At 35.4% G+C, this 22,626-nt stretch overlaps 1 protein-coding gene across 1 annotated transcript; it reads left to right on the top strand.

Moving 5' to 3' along the window:
• The first annotated feature begins 15,857 nt into the window (after positions 1–15,857).
• Positions 15,858–19,596, top strand: LOC103988525 (disease resistance protein RGA2-like). Its single transcript, XM_065113179.1, has 2 exons — positions 15,858–19,162; positions 19,275–19,596. Exon 1 carries the CDS (start codon positions 15,936–15,938, stop codon positions 18,288–18,290), a length of 2,355 nt encoding a protein of 784 aa, XP_064969251.1. The 5' UTR covers positions 15,858–15,935; the 3' UTR covers positions 18,291–19,162; positions 19,275–19,596.
• Positions 19,597–22,626: the final 3,030 nt, after the last annotated feature.

Below are 22,626 nucleotides of genomic sequence, written 5' to 3'. Positions count from 1 at the left end.
TTGTCATCCTATTCGACTGCACATGAGCTAACTGTAGACAGGGAAGGCCGGACTGATTGCTAAGATGGGGATAGCATGGATGGCAAGATGGAATTTGCACAAAGACAAATAATATTAACCTAAATTTATGGATCCTTCCCAACATAATTCAATCCGTTTTATAAATTTTATCTTGAAGCCATCCTATTTCGATAAATATTTTAATTAGATAATATTATAAACTCAGTATTTCCTGAACTATTATATTATCGATTGACCGAAAGTTAGAGCATTGAATCCACAAACTTTCAATTCGTATAAGATTATATCAAGGACATACTCGATAAAATTTCTCTGATACATAAGTCATTAATTTGATTTAGAAGATAAGTTTAATATCAATTTTATGAAAAATCTAACATGCTCTAGTACCATGATCAATTTTATAAAAAATCTAATATCAATTTTATGAAAATTTTCTGAAAAATTTTAAGAGGGCATCATGCATGATCGAAATTTAACATGTTCTAGTACCACAATAAATATTTTGATCAGATAACTGATTAACAAAAGAAAAAAAATCTTTATCTTGTTATTGGAGCACATCATGAGCTTGAAACTTGCATCTACATCTTATTATTTTCCTCGGTGTTCAATATTACTCGTTCTACACTTGGATTTGCTTTCACATACATATAAATATGATCATTGGGCCGGATCAGTGTATCTTTAACATACATATAAATATAAAGAATTATACGAATACAATACAAAAAGCAAAAGCTAGCACAAAGAGCAATATGAATATCTTCTAAGGTGTTTCGGGCCTGATGGGTTAACTGGCCTATCAACTTCGTTTAGTCTAAACCACTTACCAAAATGCTTAAGTTGAAGTTGATAATAATAGTATTATTAGCCCTGTGGTGGCTCCACGCCGTGACGAGTCCTCGACTCTGTCTACGGGTAGCCTTTTCTTATTCGAGCCCCCTCACCATACTCAAATGCTAGATCGGTTCTGATACCAAATATTATGACTCGGGCCTGTTGGGTTAACTAGCCTATCAACTTTGTTTAGTCTAAACCACTGACCAAAATACTTAAACAAAAGTTGATAGTAATACACTCATCAGACCCTTATAAGTCAATCTTAATCCTGTCCACTTTCAGTGTGGGACTAATCAGGGGTATTACAGTTTCAATCTTGTTTTCCATATTAGTAAGAGATATTTGTCATGTTTGTTGATCAAAGTGGATTGCATCTTATCTCATCGAGTCAGATCAATATGTTTACACATATATACAAGAGGATATGACACAGGCCGGCAATATGTCATCTCTATCTTGCACCCTATTCACCCAACGTATTCGGGCCTACAAGACTAATACTATGACAACAATAAAAAAACATAATTCAGCTCCGAATGTCGATCACCTTTGCGCCGATGCTTGTACGCATTGGTTACACAGCTGCCACCGTTGCAGCAGCTGGCCATGCAGTACTCGACGAGCTTGTAGTTGCAGCGCAAGACACAAACAACGTTTCTACATTATCATTGCATCGACAAGATAGAGTTCGCGATGACCAACAATAGCACAATACAGCTGCCATAGCCATGTAATAGCGAGCTGCAGTAGATGGCCGTGCTTCGACAAGGCGAAGAGGCAACGGCCGATCATGCTTCGGCGAGAAGTAACCACACGACATTGCCCAATTTGCAGCTGTGGTTGTGTATCATGCCCCAGTGATTGGGCCAACCAGGCTCACACGAAACTGCAACAGTAGTCGGCCACCACCACCACACATACCTAGTACGATAACGCTACGACGTGCCTTGGCAAGGCACGATAATAGCTTGGCATAACTGAGCGACATTTTAAGGACCATACTATGCATCGTCCAAAATGGTTTGGCATCTCGGCATCTCCAAGCAGCAGCAAAGGAGGTTGCTGCAGTTGTAGCTCTGCCTCGCCAAGACATAGGGTTGTCCGAGCACTAGTGAAGGAGACTGCAGCTCGACATGGCTGAGCTACAACACTAAAGATTGCTGCTGTTGCATCTCTTCAAGAAGACATGTTGAGCTGCAACATAAAACTGATGGTCTCAGAAAAAACAGGGTATGGTCAAGCACTGACATCGCAAGGCTCAATAGTCATAACCAGGTTTCTCAAGAGCATGAAGCCTCAGGCAAGTGGATGCTATACTAGGATGAGGGTGCTTATCGGCACCACCAGATCGTTAGCAAATTGTTTCTTGGTTGAGCATCATTGTAGCGCGGCTTCAACTTAATCTCATCTCTGGGTCCCATTTCTAGCCACAGTAACTCGAGAATCTTGTTTCAAACTCGGAGAATCTTGAAGTGAACTCGTAGGCTCATGAAATGTGCGGTCATATCGATTATAAAGTGGTATTCGATGATAATACAATTGAATACAATCATGAAATATCATCGTCTCTCGATATTGTCAAATAGGCTATAAAACATCTCTCCATGATGATATGACTGAAATAATCAAAAAAAAAAAGTCCTCTCAAAATGATACAACTAAATCGACCTTGAAGAATCTTTCTATAATAATATAGTGAAATTAGTCATAATATATCCCTCAATGATGATATAATCAAATCAACCAAGAACCATCCTTATATGATAATATGACTAAATCAGCCAAGAAGCATCCCGCTATAATAATGTAGCTAAATCTTCTAAGAAACATCATACTACAATGATGCAATCAAATCGATCACAAAGCATCAATCCAGAACCTTATAGCCAAATCTTCCACTAAGCATTCCTCTATAACAACACGGTTAAGTCAGGCATGAAACATCTAATAAGAGACTCAAAATGGACAATGGCATAATGGATGGTTCATTATATCTCAACCCTATTTCTCATGTTAAAACACGATGGGACGACAGATGATAAGGGAAATATTACTTATGGATAATCATAAAAATATCATCCTCATCTGACCAACACGCCAACCCCATTCAATTAGCATGTCATGTGGGTGTCCTAACCTATAAGACTGATAGTGTGGCATCAACAAAGGAATCAATTTAATTCCACAAGATTAGCTACATATCACCAATGGGAAAGTTTATTTGACGACTTGTTATTTCATACCCTTAGATTCAACACACGACTTTACAATCGTACAATACACATAGTTGTTTATGGTATTAACTGCAACCTCTATCTAACGGTCATATACCGCATTATAAAAGGGACCCAAGTGTATACTTAAATAGATATTCTTTGATTAAATACAAAGCTCTTTAAACCCTTTGAATCCTTTTATCACTTTTTTGAAGTTACTAACTTAAGCATATCGAAAGGGTCTTTTGTTGATCATGCTGTCGGTATAATTTTTGTAGATCCTTTAGAAAAGTTTCTCATCTCCAAATATATAGAACTTAATAACTTAAGTTTATGATTGACTCAAACTCAAACCAAGATTCACTTTGAATCCTTTTATATATCGGACAACAAAATTCTACTTTTACTTATATATAGTGAATGCTTAAACCTCTAATGAGTACACCACACAAACAGAGCCAAAGCTAAGATAGAGAGAAAGGAAAGAAAGCATATCATTTCCTAACATCTCTCTTATTGTTTTATTTACAGCCAACATATCAAACTATGGTTTAAAGTTATTTTTTTTAACTAACTTCCAACATTTATTTTTGGATGAATTCTCAAGAAAATACCTCAAACTTTAGCTTTTTTCAATAGAACATCCCTACTTTTATAACTTTAGATAGAAAAGTCACCGATTTCTCGTTCAAAATAGTGACTTTTGGATCGTCGGTTCAATAAGGGTTGGTGGATTGACTCACAGTAGGTTTAGCAAGGTTGAGAAAACATGCACAACGTACGATAGTTGTGGCTCTAAGCTCGATGTACATTGTACAGTTGAACTCCCATGTTTTTCTTTCCTTTGACATTTTTATTTTTATCATTTTTTTTCTGTTTTTTTTCTTCTTTCTTATGGGTCTTTACGTGGGTGGTGCTGCTTTTTCTTTCTCTCCCCTTTTCCACTGTCTTTTATTTGTTTGAGATCAAAGAAAAAAGTATCATGTAAGTAAATTATTGTCTTTGTTTCTTTTTTGATCATTGAATAGATATTTATATATGATAAAATGTGTTTCTCTCACAAAATAGTTTTTCAAAAACTGACAGGTATTTAAATCTTCACATCGAGAGGAGCATTGAATTTGGAAACTGTTATAACCAAATCTACTATTGTAAAAACATTGCAAAGAAACTATTACATTTTACTGTAAATAAGAAATATTGAAGAAAATAGGAAAAATAAAGTGTTAATAAGCTAAATAATCCTCAAAATATCAAAACATGGCAAACAATTCAGATACTATTAAAATATAAAAAATAAAGAAAACAAAAAAAAATCATAAATTATTTTGATTTTGAAAAATTAAAATTTTAAATTATCTAAACTAAAAAATTTGTTATAGAGTCTATATGGTTACAATTAAATATTTTAAAAAATTTTCATAACATTTAGATTACTCCTTAAAGTCGACACTCTAATTTTGGGGTCCAACTAAAATCAATATATTATATATCAAAATTTATTTTTTTGGATCAATTTTTTACCATAGTTTTATGATATAGTACAAAAAACATTGCATAGATCCATCATGTCTCAGTGAAAATGAAAAAATAAAGATAGAAAAATAGGAAAATGCCAAACTGTTCAAGTATTGAATAAATAAAAAAAATTAAAAATTAAAAAAAAATATTATAGAGGTCTATCTAGTTGCAACTAAAATTTAAAAAAAAAATTAAAACATTTGGATCATTACTTGAGGTCGATATTTTGATTCTGAATCCAACCAAAATCAGGATATTGTATATCAAGAGTTAACTTTAGTTGATCATATTTTTATCAAAATTTTTTGACCTATTTAGAAACTCAAATATCAAAAAATAATATATAGATCCATCGTGTTTTTGGTGAAAATAAGAAAAAGATGAAGAAAATAGGAAAACACTAAACTTTTCATATTTTAAAAAATAAAAATATTTAAAAATACTGTAAATCAAAAAATATGTTATAGAGGTCCATCTACTTATAATTGAAAGCTTTCCTAAAAATTTTATAGTATTTAGACTACTCTTTGAGCTTAATACTTTGAATTTAGGTCTAACTAAAATCAAAGTATAATATACCAACAGTTATTTTTTGCACCAAATTTTTACCATAGCTTTATGATACATTTAGAAGTAAAATATCAAAAAATATTACATGGATCCATCATGTTTTGGTGGAAATGAAAAAAATATTGAGAAAATAGAAAAACACCAAATTGTTTAGATAATAAATTAATCAAAAATATCAAAACAATCTATAAATTAGAAAATTTATTATAGAGATCTATATGATTGCAATTGAAAGCTTTTCTAGAAAATTTAAAGTATTTGTACCAATCCATGAGGTCGATACTCTAATAGCAAGAGTTTGTAGTTTTGAGGTCTAACCAAAATCAAGATATCATATAGCAAGAGTTGATTTTTGTAGACCAAATTTTTTTCATAATTTGTGGACCTACTTAGAAGCTAAGATGTCAAAAAATAATACATGGATCTATCATGTTTTGATGAAAATAAAAAAATGGAGAAAATAAGAAAACATCAAACTATTTAGATATTGAATAAATAAAAAATATAAAAAAAAACTCAAATTTAGAAAATTTATTATAGAGGTTTATTTGGTTGTAATTGAAAACTTTCATAAAATTTTAAAGAATTTGGACCATTCCATGAGGTCAATATTCTAATCTTGGGGTCCAACTAAAATCAGAGTATGGTATATCATAAGTTAACTATTGTGGGCCATAATTTTGCTATAGTTTGTTAACCTATTTAGAACCTCAAATGTCAAAAAATAATAAATAGAGCATCATATTTTGGTAGAAATGAGAAAAATATAGAGAAAATAGGAAAATTTCAAATTGTTCAAAATTTGAAATAAATAAAATATCAAAAAAAAATCTAAATTAGAAAATATATTATAGAGATCCATATGATTACAACTGAAAGCTTTTAAAAAAAAAATTATAATATTTGGATCACTCCTTAAAGTCGATACTCCGATTTTGGAGTCCAAATCAAGGTATAGTACCAGAAGTTGACCTTTTCAGATCAAAATTTTCACATAGTTTGTTAACCTAATTAGAAGCTAAAATGTTAAAAAAAATAGTATAAAGATCTATAATGTTTTGATGGAAATGAAAAAAATGAAGAAAATAGGAAAACACTAAGCTATTCAAATACTGAATAAATCAAAAATATCAAAATAATTCTCTAAAATAGAAATTTTATTATAAGGGTCTATCTAGATATAATTACTTAAAAAAAAATTAGAGTATTTGAACCATTCCTTAAGGTCGATACCCTAAGTTTAGGATCTAACCAAAATCAAGATATCATACTGGAAATTGGCTTTTGTATATCATACTTTTTACCATAGTTTATTAACATATTTAGAAGCTCAAATATCAAAAAATAATACATGGATCCATCATATTTTGGTGAAAATAAAAAAAAAATAAAAAAATGCCAGGATGTTCATATTCTAAAATAATCAAAAAATAAAAAATTCTCTAAATTAGAAAGTTCTTATAGCATTTAGACTGATTACAACTAAAAACTTTCCTAAAAATTTTATAATAATTGGACCATCTATGTTGATACTCTAATTTTTGAATTCAGCCTAAATCAGGATATCATATGTCAGGAGTTGGCTTTTATGGATCATATTTCTACCATACTTTGTGGACATATTTAGAAGATCAAATTTCAAATATCATTGTATAAATCTAAATTTCTATCATAGTTTGTGACATTCCTTTGTGGAATTTAAAAACTAAAAACTATCATAACCTAATATACTATTATATTAGTTCATCTATAGGAATGTTATATACTTGTTTATCTAACGATATCATTATAGGGATGATCCACTTCTCATTAAAGTATTTTATGTGATTGATGAGGTTGATATTAAGAGATTATGTGGGACATCTTTTTTGAGTGAAAGCCAACTACCAATTAGTTCCAAATCATACCATAAACTCAAATGACCTTTATATTATGATGGAGATGATAATAGTAGCGATATCTTACGAAATGAATTGGTTGAAAAATGAATACAATAAAAAGTTGAAGATGACACTAAACCTAATAATTATGATACATTAGAAGTTTTTGGTGAGAGTTCTTTTAAGTGAGTATATATATGATAATATTAAATAAGTACTTATTGAATACAATTATAGCAAAGATGATGGTGTGTTAAATAGACCACTTACGCTAAAGATGATGATTATTCCTATAATGATCTTTTTGTTAGTTGAGTATGCTATTACAAAGCCCCCAAAATTATTATGTTGCAAATTTTTTATATATAATATTTTGTAATCCAAATAACATCATTGTATAAGTATTTTAAGAGAAGGATGGATTTTAAAAAGTCTTGAAAGACTTATGCAATTTGAAGATACTTTGAGATCAAATATGTTGTAACTAGAAATCATGAGATAAAAGCAAAATATAAAGTTTTCGATTACCAATAGATGATAATATCTCATGGTAGAACTAATAGTTTCAACATTATCAAGTTTCATAAAGAGCATGAATGTAATTTATCAAGATTAAATAGGAATCATAAGAAATACAATAGTTCTTTCATTTAAGATTAAATCAAATATCAAAGTTATGGCTAATGTTGATTATACTCCAAAGATGATTATTGCCAGTATTCAAAAAAAGATTTAGAGATGTGTCATACATGAAGACTTATCTTGGAGCCTGCTTTTAATGAGGTTAGTGGTGACTTCAGTCCTATACTATTATAATTTCATTTACAATGGAGTTGAAATTACATAATTATAAGACTCATGTTCAAATGTCAATTCATCTTCAAAGAATGTTTTGCTCTTTCAAAGCTTGACTTAGAAGTTTCATATTATACATACGGCTTATTTCTGTTTTGATGTTGCACATCTATCGAGTAAATATCTTTGTATTTTGATGATGGTTGTAGGTATTGATGATTGTAATAAATTATTTCTAATTGTATTTGTTGTGACAAAGATTGAGTATAGTGATTCATGGAAGTAGTTCTTACATCAATTGAGAATATGTATAGATGCAAAATTTTGATTATTACTAGTGACCAAAATCTAGAAATTCTTTTAGTGGAATATCTTCCTAGAGGCATTTTATGATTATTGTATAATTCATCTATCAAAAAATCTTATGACCAACGTACTAGACAAAAATATTGTAAAGTTGCTTTGGGCTATTGCTAGAGCTTCTACTATGTACAAGTTTCACGAATGCATATACAAATTAAGAGAAAACCACATAGACAGTTTCATATAGATATATGAAATTAAGAAGGAGAAATGAGCTTTTGAATTCTTCCTTGGTCAACATTATACAATGTTGATAGCGCATACATCAAAAAGTATGAATTCATTACTCAAAGATGGTCATGATTTATCTATAATCTTTGTGATTGAAATGACGAGAATGAAGATTGCTGAATAGTTCTACATCCATTATAAAATAGTTGTTAATTTAATATCAACTATGACAAGTATTATCAAGGATGGACTTGTTAAGGCAAAAGAGAAAGATGGATACTACGGTGTTTTTCCATATAATTATATCAAATTGTAAGTGAAGACATCCTTTGAGACAATTATAGTAAATTTAGAGAAAAAAGTTTGTGTCGGCATTTTGATATTTTAAAATTTTCTTGTTCTCATGTGATGGTTGCTATTGGATATGGGAGTGCTAATCCATATTTATTTTGTGAAAAATTTTATATATTTAGACACCTACAAGAAGACTTGCAATGATAACATTTTTCTTATAAGAAGCAAATAGTATTGGATGCGACGAGAATATGATTATATCATTGTTATTCCTAGGAGCATGGTGCAGGCTAATAGAAGAAAGAAAGTAATAATTAAATCAATAAATAGCGGAAAAAAATAAGTATTCAAGGTGCTAACATTTAGATATAATTATCAATCATGTAAATTTTCACATGGATCATAATAGTATATGTGTAATGAAAATTACAATAGAAATTTGGTTAGTTAGAATTGTAATATATGAATACAAAAAAGGTTTTGGGATCAAATCTAAATCAAATTCTGAAAATTTAATTTGTCGATGGACTGTTGTAACTGTTTGGTAGAAATGAGAAATGGAAAAACAATGCATGGATCCATCATGTTTTGGTGGAAATGAGAAAAAGATTGAGAAAATAGAAATAACACCAAACAATTCTAATTCAGAATAAATAAAAAATATCAAAATAATTTGAATTAGAAAATTTGATATAAAGGTCCATCAGGTTTCAACTACAAGCTTTCCTGAAAATTTCATAATAAGACTTTGATGACATGATTAGTGGCTGTATAAAGTGAAAAGGGATTAGGGTTGATAATTCACTAAGGTGAATATAAATTAAAAAATAAATAAAATAAATAAAAAATGAATAAATTTTCTAAACTAGAAAAAGTCTGATACATATCCATATGGGTGCACTGTAAATCTTTCATAAAGATTTCCAATGATTTGGACTACGTTATGTTTTTAATTTTTAATTTTTAATTTTTAATTTTTTTAATAGTTAAGCTTCTAAATATATCTCAAAGCTATAGTATAAATTTGGTCCAAAAAAAAGTTAACTCCTAATAAATAATACCTAATTTAGTTCGACTTCAAAATCAAAGTATCAACCTTAAGGAATGATCCAAATGCTATAAAATTTTAAAAAAATCTTTCGATTGTAATAGATGTCAATTATACCCATGGGGACCCACACCTAATAGGTTAGGGATGGGAAAAATAAAAAGGGATGAGAGTCATTTTATATTACTCACGTAGTGGGGATGTACTTGTATCTAACCCATTTATATATGTATTGAGATGCTAGTTTCAAATTAGGTTAAGTGAACCTTTATTGAATTGATTATGATTCAATTAAGAACCATTTGATTCAATTGAATCAAATCAAACATCTCATTCAACAGTAACAACTCCTCGTAGCTACACACATAATATGCATCCAATCTCTAATCGCATGCGATGTTGCAATGATTGTTTGACTTTATCTTCTTTAGTCCTCCTCTTTTTATCGACAAATGACGATTACTTTAGTGATCGATGGTTGTAAACATAATAAATGATGATGATGATTCCTTAATATTCTTTTCTCTTTCTCTTCCTTTCCTCATTGCACACTCCCTTCTCCTTCCTCTCTCTTTATAGCTTCTTCCTTCATCATAGTCATCCTTGCCTGCCCCACCTTGTCTCAAATCCCCATTCCCCCCCCACCCCTCGATCCTCCTCCATGTTCCCCCTATCTCTTTCATAGATTATGATAATTTTGATTTTATTTACTTTTATATATGTTTATATTTTATTATATATCTTTTAATATTATTAATTAGGTTTGATAATAATTTTATTTTTAAAATTAAATTAATTAATCAGAATGATATAAAGAATCCATGAATTTCTCACCCCCAATAAAGATTCCTAATCCTTGCCCCCACCCCATCTAAATGGGGAATAGGGTGGATACGAGGGATGGAGGATAAGACGAGAATAGGAAAAGGAGAAGTATTCGCCATCCAATCTCACCTCTTCCATTAACATTCACACAATCACATGAGTCTATATAATAAAATTTTAAAATATTTTTTATTTATTTAAAATATGAACAGTCTAAGGTTTTTCTATATTCTCCGTACTTTTCTTAATTCCACATGATGTCATTATGTAATATTTTTTTAACATTTGAACATCTCTAAATGCCAAAACAAATATGATAAAAGATTGGTCCAAAAGAGTCAACTCTTTGATATTCAATACATTAATCTTAGTTAGACCATAAAGTTAAAAATATCGACCTCAAGGAATAGTCCAAATGTTATGAAATTTTTAGAAAAGTTTTTAATTGCAATCACATGAACCTCTATAATAAATTTGTAATTTATCTTTTGATTTTATTATTTATTCAAAATCTAAATAGTTTGGGATTTTTTATTTTCTCCATGTTTTTCTTATTTTCATCATAACATGATGCTTTTATATAATATTTTTTATATTTAAGCTTTTGAATATATCTTAAAGCTACGGTAAGAAGTTGATTCAAAAAGGTTAAATCCTAGTAATCGATACTCTACTTTTGGTTGGAACCGAAAATTAGAGTATTGACGTCTAAATACTATAAAATATTCAGAAAATTTTCAATTCTAACTATATGGATCTCTATAACAATTTTTTTAAGATATATAATTTTTTAATATCTTTTAGAGTCTAAACAGTTTTCGATATTTCTATTTTCTCCATCATTTTCTATTTCCACTAAAGCATTATGCCTATGTATAATATTTTTTTAATTTAAATTTTTAACTAAGTCCACAAAAGTCAACTCATGATATATAATATCCTGATTTTGATCCGGTGCCAAAATTAAAGTATCAACATCAAGGAATACTTCAAATCTACTGAATTTTCAAAAAAAAAAAAAACTTTCAATTTCAACCAGATGGATCTCTATAAAATTTTATAATTTAGAGATTTATTTTGATAATATTTTTTTTCAAAGTTTGAATAATTTGGTTTTTTATTTTCTCTATATTTTTCTCATTTTCACCAAAGCATGATATCTTTATGTAATTATTTTGACAATTGACCTATTAAATATGTCCCAAAGGTATTATCAAATTTGGTCTAAGAAAATCAACTCATAGTATGTGATTCCATTTTGTTTGGACCAAAGAGTATAATTGTTAGAGCTAGCCCCAGGATATTTACCAAAGGATAATTTTGGCAACACAACAAAGACAATAAAACGGAAAGAATAAAGCGACAAGAACAAACAAAACACTAGAACACCAGATATACGTGGTTCGGTCAAATGACTTTGACCTACATCCACTGAAGAAAGAGGAGCAAATTACTACTATAAAAGAGGGACACTTACAAATGCCTTAGGAAATGTTTCTAGGCCATAAAACACCTTCAGCTTCCTAAACAAGAAGACTTCAAACCATAAGCAGGTTTTCTTGTGATGCCTGCTGTACTTCTCGTGGTGTGTCTAACATCAAAGCTCAGGCCCTTATTTATAGTTCCAAAAAGAGACAACAAGTCTGATTTTCCCGATGTGGGACTATGGGACTTGCCAAACTAATAAATCTCCACCTTGGCATGTCCCAACAAAACTTGCTCCACCTTCTTCACAAAAGCCCCAACGGGCAATCACCAACAATGAACACCAACCAAGTCCAAGCACTGCTTGAACTTGTAAACCGGAAAAGGCTTCGTAAACATATCAGCTGGATTGTCCTTCGTATGAATTTTCTGAACAAGGACTTTTCCTTCAGCAATCAACCACTTAGCGGAATTATCACAAGAAACTGCATTAGGCTCACCAACTTCACTTGTTTCTTCTGCAATAGACAAAGCATATGCAACCAAATTTGCATACCTTTGTGGTGGTCGAATATTTCTCATATGACGCATATGCCATAATTTGGTGATGTCAAAATCAGACAATGATGATGACGAAACTGCAACTGAACCTGTGACAGTAGTTCCCTGCAGAATATACAAGCTACCAGACCTACAAGCTTTCATAACAATAAGGGCATTTCTAGAAACTTTCATAACTCCACCTTCAGCTGTGTATTTACACCCAAGGGCCTCTAGGATGCCTAAAGAGATGATATTCTTTTTCAAATTAGGAACATGTCTAACATTAGTGAGCGTCCTCACAATACCATCATGCATTTTAATTCGGATTGTTCCTCTACTAACAACATCACATGCGACATTATTGCCCATCAAAATAATTCTACCATTACAAGATTCATATGTGGAAAACAAATCCCTATTGGGACACATGTGATAAGAACAACCTGAATCTAAAATCCATTCATTTTTAGACTTTGTCCTGTCATCAGTAGCAAAGAAAATATTTCCAAAATTCTCATCAGATGCTACACTAGCTTCAGCGGATTCAATAGTTTTCTCAACAAATTTTTCCTTTTGCTTTAATTTATTTTTCAATTTAAAGCAATCAGATTTAATGTGCCCCATTTTATGACAATATCTGCATTCCAAATTTCTATGTCTGGATTTAGATCTACTACTGTCAAATTCTCTTTTATCCATTTTATCCCTGACAACCAGACCCTCAGCCTGATTTCCTCTACTTTCCCCAGTGATATCTCTGTCTATTTGCTCCTTAGATTTTAGTGCAGATTTAATTTCCTGATACGAAACTGTTTCTTTTCCATAAATCAAAGTATCACGGAAATGCTTAAAAGATTGGGGAAGAGAACACAAGAGCAACAAAGCCTTATCCTCATCATCAATTTTTGCATCTATATTCTCCAAATCCATAACCAAAGAATCAAACTTATCAAGATACGAGAGTATAGATGTACCTTCAACCATCCGAAGCATATACAGACTCTGCTTCAAGTAGAGACGATTCTCCACTGTCCTCTTCATGTACAAGGCTTTAAGTTTGTCCTACATGCTCTTAGCCGTAGTCTCCATAGCTACCTCCCGTAAAACCTCGTCAGAGAGATTTAGAATGATACTGGATCGGGCCTTCTTATCCATACCCGCAAGATCTTCCTTTGACGTACCATCTGGAATGTTCTCAGCACCCTGAAGTGCCAAATCAACTCCGTCTTGAACCAGAATGGCCTCCATCTTGAGTTGCCACATGCCGAAGTTGACATTTCTGTCGAATTTCTCGACAACGATCTTTGATATTGTCATTGTTGCCAAAAGATCCCAGAACCAGGCTCTGATACCAGTTTGTTAGAGCTAGCCCCAGGATATTTACCAAAGGATAATTTTGGCAACACAACAAAGACAATAAAGCGGAAAGAATAAAGCGACAAGAACAAACAGATATACGTGGTTCGGTCAAATGACTTTGACCTACATCCACGGAAGAAAGAGGAACAAATTACTACTATAAAAGAGGGACACTTACAAATGCCTTAGGAAATGTTCCTAGGCCATAAAACACCTTCAGCTTCCTAAACAAGAAGACTTCAAACCATAAGCAGGTTTTCTTGTGATGCCTGCTGTACTTCTCGTAGTGTGTCTAATATCAAAGCTCAGGCTCTTATTTATAGTTCTAAGACGAGACAACAAGTCTGATTTTCCCGATGTGGGACTATGGGACTTGCCAAACTAATAATAATGAGTTTAAGGAGACTTCTTACTTCATCTTACTAAATCAACAATAGACATTTGAGTGTAATTTATGATGTATTTTGTAGGATTATTTTAGATGCGTGAAAGCATAAGTTATATCGATGGGGTATTTTTGGGTTTTAAGCTTTCAAAGAGTTTTAGACAATTAAGTTATAAATCTTACAAAATTATTGAGTAACTCCTTACTCAAAGTCAATGGTGGCAGCACTAGAAGTGGACGGTGAGATACGTTGAAACTTGGTGGTAGTATAAGAACTCTACGATGGCATAGGAACTCGGTGATGGAATAGAAACTCAATGGTAGCACAAGAACTCGACAACGCAATAGGAACTCGATGACAACACTAGAAGAGAGGAGACTGTGAATGACTATGATGGAGCTTGACGACGATGCTGACATGAAAGGAGATGAAACAACATCTCCATTCATTGATTCAAACCAATGTGCAACCCAATCGATTCTTAAAGGGTATTCATTACCATTTTAAAAAGTAAAGATATTGTTTGGAAACTTTTCAAACTCGGGGCAAAAAAAAAAAAAAAGGGCTCGCTAAAGTTAGAGGCTCTTTCAGAGAATTCACCCCTTTTTTTTTTTATTTCCTAACTCATTCAATTTTTTTATTAACTTGGTTATGTCTCTAAGAAGAAAACAAATGGGTGGTTGTGAAGTCTCTCTCGAATGCAATATAAATAGTAAAATTGATGAGAATGAACAAATCAAATGGGCGGTTGGTGGTTGCGGAGTCTCTCTCGATTGCAAGATAACACGGATATAACTCGAGAAAGGAAGAGGAGGAAACGATTGAGCAACTCAGTTCTCCGTATGCATGAGAAGATGAGATGGATACAAGCAATCAAGATGTCGCAATTGATCATGGAGTCGGATGAAGTTTCTGCTCTCGTGAAGCTCCATCGCAGAGTACTGAGATCATGAAGCCCAAACCCAAACATACCTTCCTCAGTAGCACAACTGCAGACTACTTATCATGGAGACAACATGATTCATGCAATAAGAGAGTGCAACTTGTTAATTCCAAGTCGTTCCAATTCCACACCCTTACGAAACTGATACAAACATATTCTAAAACATATGATATATCTATGGAGATGATAGGCCGACATAAGAATTTTCTTATAGGAGAATGACATAGGGGAAAAAAAAAGACAACCAAGTCGGTCTTTAAATAAGGCTGGTCGATGTTGACCCTGTCGGATCACGGAAGCAGAGAAGTCACTTCTCACCCGCCACCAACCCTTCCAGCGGCTGTCTCGAAAGCGAAGGCCGACTTGCTGTCTTCTCAAAAAACAAATGCAACGTCAAAGAAGCCTATACCGGACGTAGATTCCGTTCAGTCCCATGCAGGCTTTTAGATAGCTGCAAACAAACATAGTTGACTCTAATAGGTGAAGGCAATCCGAGGTCATATCTTATTATCCCTCCGCCGGATCCAAAACCATTGAAAGCCATGGCCATCGCCTTCATCCTAAACAAATGTTGACTAATTTGTACAGCTCATGGGTCACTTGTATATATACTTGCAGACTGAGCTAGTCTAAGCGCACCGAACATTTCTGAGACTTGAAGCTTCATCTCTCTCTCTCTCTCTCTCTCTCTCTCTCTCTCTCTCTCTTCACCACTGGTAGACGCAAGCACCGATGGCTGAAGTGATAATAGCAGGCTGGTTCGTGTCTGTGGCCATCACCAAAGTGGCGGACATAATCAAATTCTACATAAACAACCAGATCGAGTACCGGAAGGGCAAGCAGTTCAAGCTACGACAACTGGAGAGGCACCTCCGAAAGATTGAGGCGGCCATCTTCGAAGTTGGCAAGAGGCGGATCACGAACCCGAGCTTGGAAGCCTGGCTCTGGGACGTCCAGGATGCTGCTTGCTCTGTGCACGAGGTTATCGATATATTCCATTACAAGTTACTCAAAGAGAAAGCCAAAAGCAAGAACAAGGTCAGTAGAGTTGCATTCTACGCTCAAAAAATAGGAGATGACGCTAAAGATATGTTCATGAAATTTGCTTTTGCTTCTGAAAGAACTTCAAAGTTAAACATGGCTGTCGAAACATCCGCTAAACTAGTTGATGGAATCAGTATACTTGTTAAAGTAGCAGAGTTCCATGTAGCCACTAACAAGCAACATGAAGTCGCCATCCCCGATTGGCGACGAACAACCACCACTCCCCCAGCCAAGTCCTACTCTGTTAGAGGAAGAAAACATGACATGGAGAGGCTACTGAACATGCTAGGTGATGAATCAGGCGACGCCAACTACTCAGTTGTGGCTATCGTAGGACCCGGTGGGATAGGGAAGACACACCTTGCTAGGCTCGCCTATAACAGTGTAAAAGAGTGGACAGAAGAAAAGAAGTTGGATGTCATGGCATGGGTGTGTGCGTGCAACGATTTTGATGTTGAGAGGCTTTCCATAGAGATGATAGAATCTGCCGGTTTTGATAGACCCAGGGATCTGCATAGCATTAGCAATCTGGAAGAGATTCAGAACATTATTCGTGACGGGCTGATGGGCAAAAGGTTTTTGATTGTATTGGACGACGTGTGGGAGGAATCCAATACTATTTGGGAGAACCTTTGCGTCCCATTTAATTCTGGAGGAAAGGGAAGCAAGATCGTAGTGACGACCACCAACCAGAACGTCGCAAAGATGATGCGGACCAAAGGAACTATACATCTTGATGGTTTAAAGAAAAAGGAGTGCTGGGAATTATTCAGAGAATGTGCGCTTGGTGATCAAAACCGTAGCGATCATCAAAAGTTGGAGTACGTAGGCAGGAAAATAGCGAAGAAGTTGGGGGGATCGCCGCTAGCAGCGCTGACCGTAGGGCGTGCTTTAGAGTCCAAGTTAGAGGAAGAACACTGGAGAAGAATCTTACGTAAAAGAATTTGTGAGGTCAAACAAACCGAGGGTGACATTGCGCCGGTGCTGAGGTTGAGTTATGAAGACCTACCCGCCCACCTAAAGCAGTGCTATCTTTCTTGCTCATTGTTCCCGAGGAAGCACTGCTTCGAGAAAAAGGAGCTGCTAAGAATTTGGAAGGCCCTAGGCTTCGTTCAGGGCGATGACTGGAACAACCGAATGGAGGACGTTGGCGAGGAGTCGATCGAAGAGCTGTCGTGCAGATCCTTTTTCGTGAATGCGAAGACAGGGCAAAACAAGTTTGAGCTTCACCCTATCCTGCACGAGTTTGCAGAAAGTGTTTCCGACGGTGAGTACTTCAGACTCGAGGGTGTCAAATCTGGTGAGCCAATTAGAATCCCGAACAAGGCCCGCCATGTCTATGTTGCTGCTGATGATCTCGTTACGGTTGCTGAAACTTTGTGCGAGAGGAAAGACATCCGCAGCCTTGTGGTCGTTGGCGATCTGTCGGGCACTGGTGAGGAGACCAGGTGTAAATATGATAAATCTCTTAAAGAGGTTTTGGAGAGTTTGAAAAGCTTACGTTTATTGGTGCTTTCTGTGCTTGGAAGAGGCTTACCAGAGGCTATTGGTAAATTGAAACACCTTCGGTACCTTGAGCTGCCTGGGAACGCCATCACGGAGTGGCCCAAGTCATTCTGCAAGCTCTACCATCTGCAGTGGTTGATTCTGAGGTTGCATTCCAAGAGTGTTTCGCTGCCAGATGACATGAACAAGCTAAGCAACCTACGTTGTGTGGATGCAGATAGCGAAGCAATTACGGCCCTTCCATGGATTGGCAATCTAATTTATCTTCAAGAATTAAAGGACTATCGCATCCAACACAAAAACGAAGGATTCGATATAGGGCAATTGAAGTATATGAATCAGCTCCGCAGACTCTGCATCAGAGGTCTCCAGCATGTAGACAGCAAGGAGAAGGCAGAAGAGGCCATGTTGGAGGACAAGGAGTACCTCATCTGGTTGGAACTGTGCTGGAGCAATGAAGGGAAACCCATCACTCCCACTAAATGCGAAGAGGCCATGTTGGAGGACTCCGACCGCATCCAGATCTTAGAAATCTGAAGATTAATGGCTACAAGGGTCGCCGACATCCGTGTTGGATGGAGAACAAATATTTGCTGGGGTTAGAGAGGTTAGAGATGTGGTCTTGCCATCAATTGACATCCCTCCCCCCTCTCGGAGAGCTTCCTTTTCTCAGGGTTCTGCACCTAAGGCGTATGGATTCGGTGAAAGAGGTGGGTGCTGAGTTTTATGGCAGCACAGATGCACCATTCCCATCGTTGGAGGAGCTTTTGTTTGATACGCTGAACGAATGGAACAAGTGGGACAACGGGGCGAAGCAATGTCGTAAAGTATTCCCTCGTCTTCGCAAGCTCGCCATCGGAAACTGTCGCAGTTTAACAGGACCGATAGCCCTCCCTTCATCACTCGAGGAGCTTCTTGTCCGATACTTTGCAGGTGGCGACTCGTTCGACTTGCTGGAGGACGAGGCCTCAACATCAACGTTGATACTTCACATTGATAAGCTCGCGCTTCTCCAGAGCAGCCTCCAGGAAGGACACCTCGCTTCGCTTCGTCGATTGGAGATTCGCGACAGCCTTGATCTCGAAGCATTTACTCGAGGGCTGGAGAAGCGGCTGGATCATCTTGCGTCTCTCGAACAACTGCGTCTCACTCGAGTATACCACCTGCAACGCCTTCCTCATCTACTGGTCACCCTTCCAAGCCTCAAGAGCCTGGAGATAGTGAATTGCCCTGATATCAAGATGCTGCCGGAGGGAAAGCTACCTAGTAATTTAGTAGATTTGCAAATCAATGGGTGTCCAAAGCTCGAGCAGCGATACAGATGGTCGACCGCCCCTGAAGGGTGTACAATCCAGGCCAAAAATGATGATGAACCGTTGCAGTTGAGGACACCTTAATAGAGCGAGAAGGTATACATTAACCAGATAAGCGCTGCTTCTACGCTTGTGTCCTTTTGCTTTCATACACGAGATCTTAGTCATGATAAGAAGATAACCCACATTGTTTGTCATCAATTTGTAGGCAGATGCCAAGACTATGGTAGGTGCCGCAGGCAAGGTTCCAAGAGTCGAACATGGCCGAGACAAAAGCAGAGGCAGAGGAAGAACGAGGGTGCCACGCTCACTTGATTTCCGATCGTTCTCCGGTTGTGTGTTGTTTATGACTCATTCTGATCTGTCCAAATAAATCTGCTGGTGGTGTAGCTGTGGTTGCGTTCAAGAATAAGGGCTTTTTCCTTTGCTCAGGAAGGTCAACACTGTGATTGTTCCTTTGTTCCTCCGGATTTATGCTACCGTAGAACTGTGAAATAATATGAATGGCATTACCTCTTCCCTCCTTGCTCGATGCAATGTTCACAAAACATACGGATAATTCTCCAAGCGAACACTCATCTCTGTTATCTGAGCGAGTATAAATATTCAATCTGTATGACTGGCTCAAGATATTGCCCAAAAGGGTTCTTGACCAAATCGGAAGACGACGATGATGCTCCTGCAACACAAGATTCTTCGATCAGTGGTTTAAACTCAACAGATTAATAGATTAATTATCTTATTTGATCAAATTATAATAAATGATATTAGAATTAATTGATCAATTATTTCGTCGGATACAATCATAATAAATGTTATCAAAGTTGCCGAGAAGGATATTTGGTCTGGTACTACCATGGGGTATCTTTTCACAGAAACAGGAACGAAGTGCCCGGTTCATCCATCCAGAGTTTGCACCAACACCCCCCATCACAAATATGATGCTCATGATAATTGAAGAAATCCAAGACGAACCAAAGCAAGAGCCATAACAAGCAAAAGCACGGTCTTAGCCATCCAATGGACTCTTAAACATCATGAAGAGCATCTAGAAACCAGACTTTCCTCTGGTTTCTTCTCAACTTCACAGTTCACGCATATGGGCAAAGAGGGTTTATTCCATATACAATTCAGACTTTCCTCTTGTTCCCTTTTGCCTCTTTCTTCTAGATGGCATGGTCAGAAGATTATGAAGAGTGCAATCAACCATAAACCATGACACGGCTAGCAAAGTCAAGACATTATGCTACAACACACTCCTACAATCAAGAAGACAGACTTGTGAGAAGATAGAGAAGTGGATAGGCACAAATCAGCTCAACTGGATCATGAAATCAATTTTTTTTTTTTTTTTGCAATGAGTAAATGGTGATTATGCCAATCATTGATATACAAGGGGTTTGAGAATCACCTAACCGGCCCTAAATTCAACTAGATTCAAGGCTAAAGACTTCCAAAAAACACATGTTTATGATGAAATGTCCTACCAAAAGCATGAAACAATAACACAGTATTCCAGTGCTATAAGAGAAAAAATGAGGAAATATAAGCAAAATACCGAAACACATATGGAGACCGACCCTAGTAGAAAAACAAGCAAGGACGAATCGATCAATTGCATTGTATCAACCAAAATGTAACGTTACTGCAAAATAGCTATCTGCAACCAAAAAATGGGGGCAAAGAAATGCATCAGTAGGGCTACATCTTGGGTGGGTTAAAGCCAGGTGATACATGTGTCCCTCTGTATGTATTTTCTAACCTACTTGCCACCACTGATAAGCCATTAATTAATGTACTAATGCATCAACCTAAGCCGAGCACTTAACTCTACCAATAGAACACAACGCATGAACTCAACTAATGGTATGCATATTTGAAACACAAATGGCACCCAAATGCATGTATTAATATATAAAATCTTGAAGGAGGGTCTCCTTATATGCTTCAAAGTAACAAGTCTTAATAGATCTGCTCCGGAATCGACCTTTCAAACTTCCCCACAATCTCATCATAAGATAACTTTCTCTGAGAGCTTGCAAGATTCCCTAACTTTCTTCTTTTGGCTTTAGGTATCCCAAAATTAATCCGTCTATGTAAAACACAGTAAGCCGTATATGATAAGCAGGTAGTGTGTCATTGATCACCGGAAAAATCGAAATAATTTTTTTCCCTCTTTATATATCAAAATGGGTTCCTCATCAAAATACTAGCTTGATATCAAAATACAAATATCAGCCAGCATAGCATAAACAATAGAGTAATAAATCAATCATACAGTGAGACCAAATTTTTAACGTGGAAAACCCAATATGGGAAAAACCACGGGACTGTAGTCTACCTCAAATTTCCACTATCAATAGTAATAATAATAGGTTTATGGTAAATCTTCTCTAGAATAACCAAAGGATCACAATAACATTAAGAACATAGATCTTGGCTCAAGAATAGTATATCATCATAACATAGATGGATCTCATCATAAAAGAATTTTAGGTCTCATAAAGTGGATATAACAGGAAAGTACCTCAGAGAGAGTAAACTATAGATCAACACTGTTAGGATTGTAGAGTTTGCTACAAGGATTCTCTGTAAAATTTGGGCCAAAACTGATCGTCAAACAGAAAACTCCGTATCCTAATCTTTCTCTCTCCTTTTCGCTCTATGTTATTTTCTCTCTCTACGCAATGCTGCATGCTACGCACGCTAACTGCTGGTTGCTCTCTCTCTCTCTCTCTCTCTTGTTCGCTGCCGTATATCTCTTTTGCCTTTTAATCAGTGATTTAGGCTTAAAAGGTCCAATTGTCCAAGCCCGCATGTGGGCTGGACCCAACAATTCTTCCCCTCCAGCTCATATGGTGAGTTGTACCAAGCCCGCTCTTCGCTTACATACTTCAAGCTTCTCCTTAGGCAAAGACTTTGTCAACATATCTAAACCATTCTCATTAGTATGCACTTTTTCCAACTGTAATTCTTTCATGTTTTAAGTCCGTAGAAACTTTTTCATCCATAAAGCTTCCTTGTAGCCTTCAGTAACTGCTATGTATTCTGCTTCTATGATTAAACCATTCTCATTAGTTTGCACTTTTTCCAATTGTAATTCTTTTATGTTTTAAGTCCGTAGAAACTTTTTCATCCATAAAGCTTCCTTATAGCCTTCAGTAACTGCTATGTATTCTGCTTCTATGATTGATAGAGCAACACAATTCTGTAACTTTGATTGCCAAGAGACTGATCCCCCTGCAAATGTCATCAAGAACCCCGAAGTGGACTTCCTGGAATCAGTATCACCTGTCATGTCTGCATCTATGTAGCCTTCTAACATAGGTTCATCATTGCTAAAACATAAACATAACCTGTAAGTATCTCTTAGATATCTTAATATCCATTTTACTGCTGCCCAATGTTCCTTTCTAGGATTAGAGAGAAATCGACTGACAACTCCAACTGCATTAGCTATATCTGGCCTAGTACAAACTATAGCATGCATCAAACTGCCTACTGTAGATAAGTAAGGCACTCTGGATATTTCTTCTTTTCATTTCTCACTTGTAGGACAT

The sequence above is a fragment of the Musa acuminata genome, chromosome BXJ2-6, assembly GCF_036884655.1.
Source record: "Musa acuminata AAA Group cultivar baxijiao chromosome BXJ2-6, Cavendish_Baxijiao_AAA, whole genome shotgun sequence".
NCBI classification, from domain to species: domain Eukaryota; kingdom Viridiplantae; phylum Streptophyta; class Magnoliopsida; order Zingiberales; family Musaceae; genus Musa; species Musa acuminata.
This window is presented reverse-complemented; position numbering and strand designations above follow the sequence as displayed.

Excerpts from the sequence above, each read along its gene's own strand:
- LOC103988525 (XM_065113179.1), top strand. The coding sequence starts at position 15,936 with ATGGCTGAAGTGATAATAGCAGGCTGGTTCGTGTCTGTGGCCATCACC.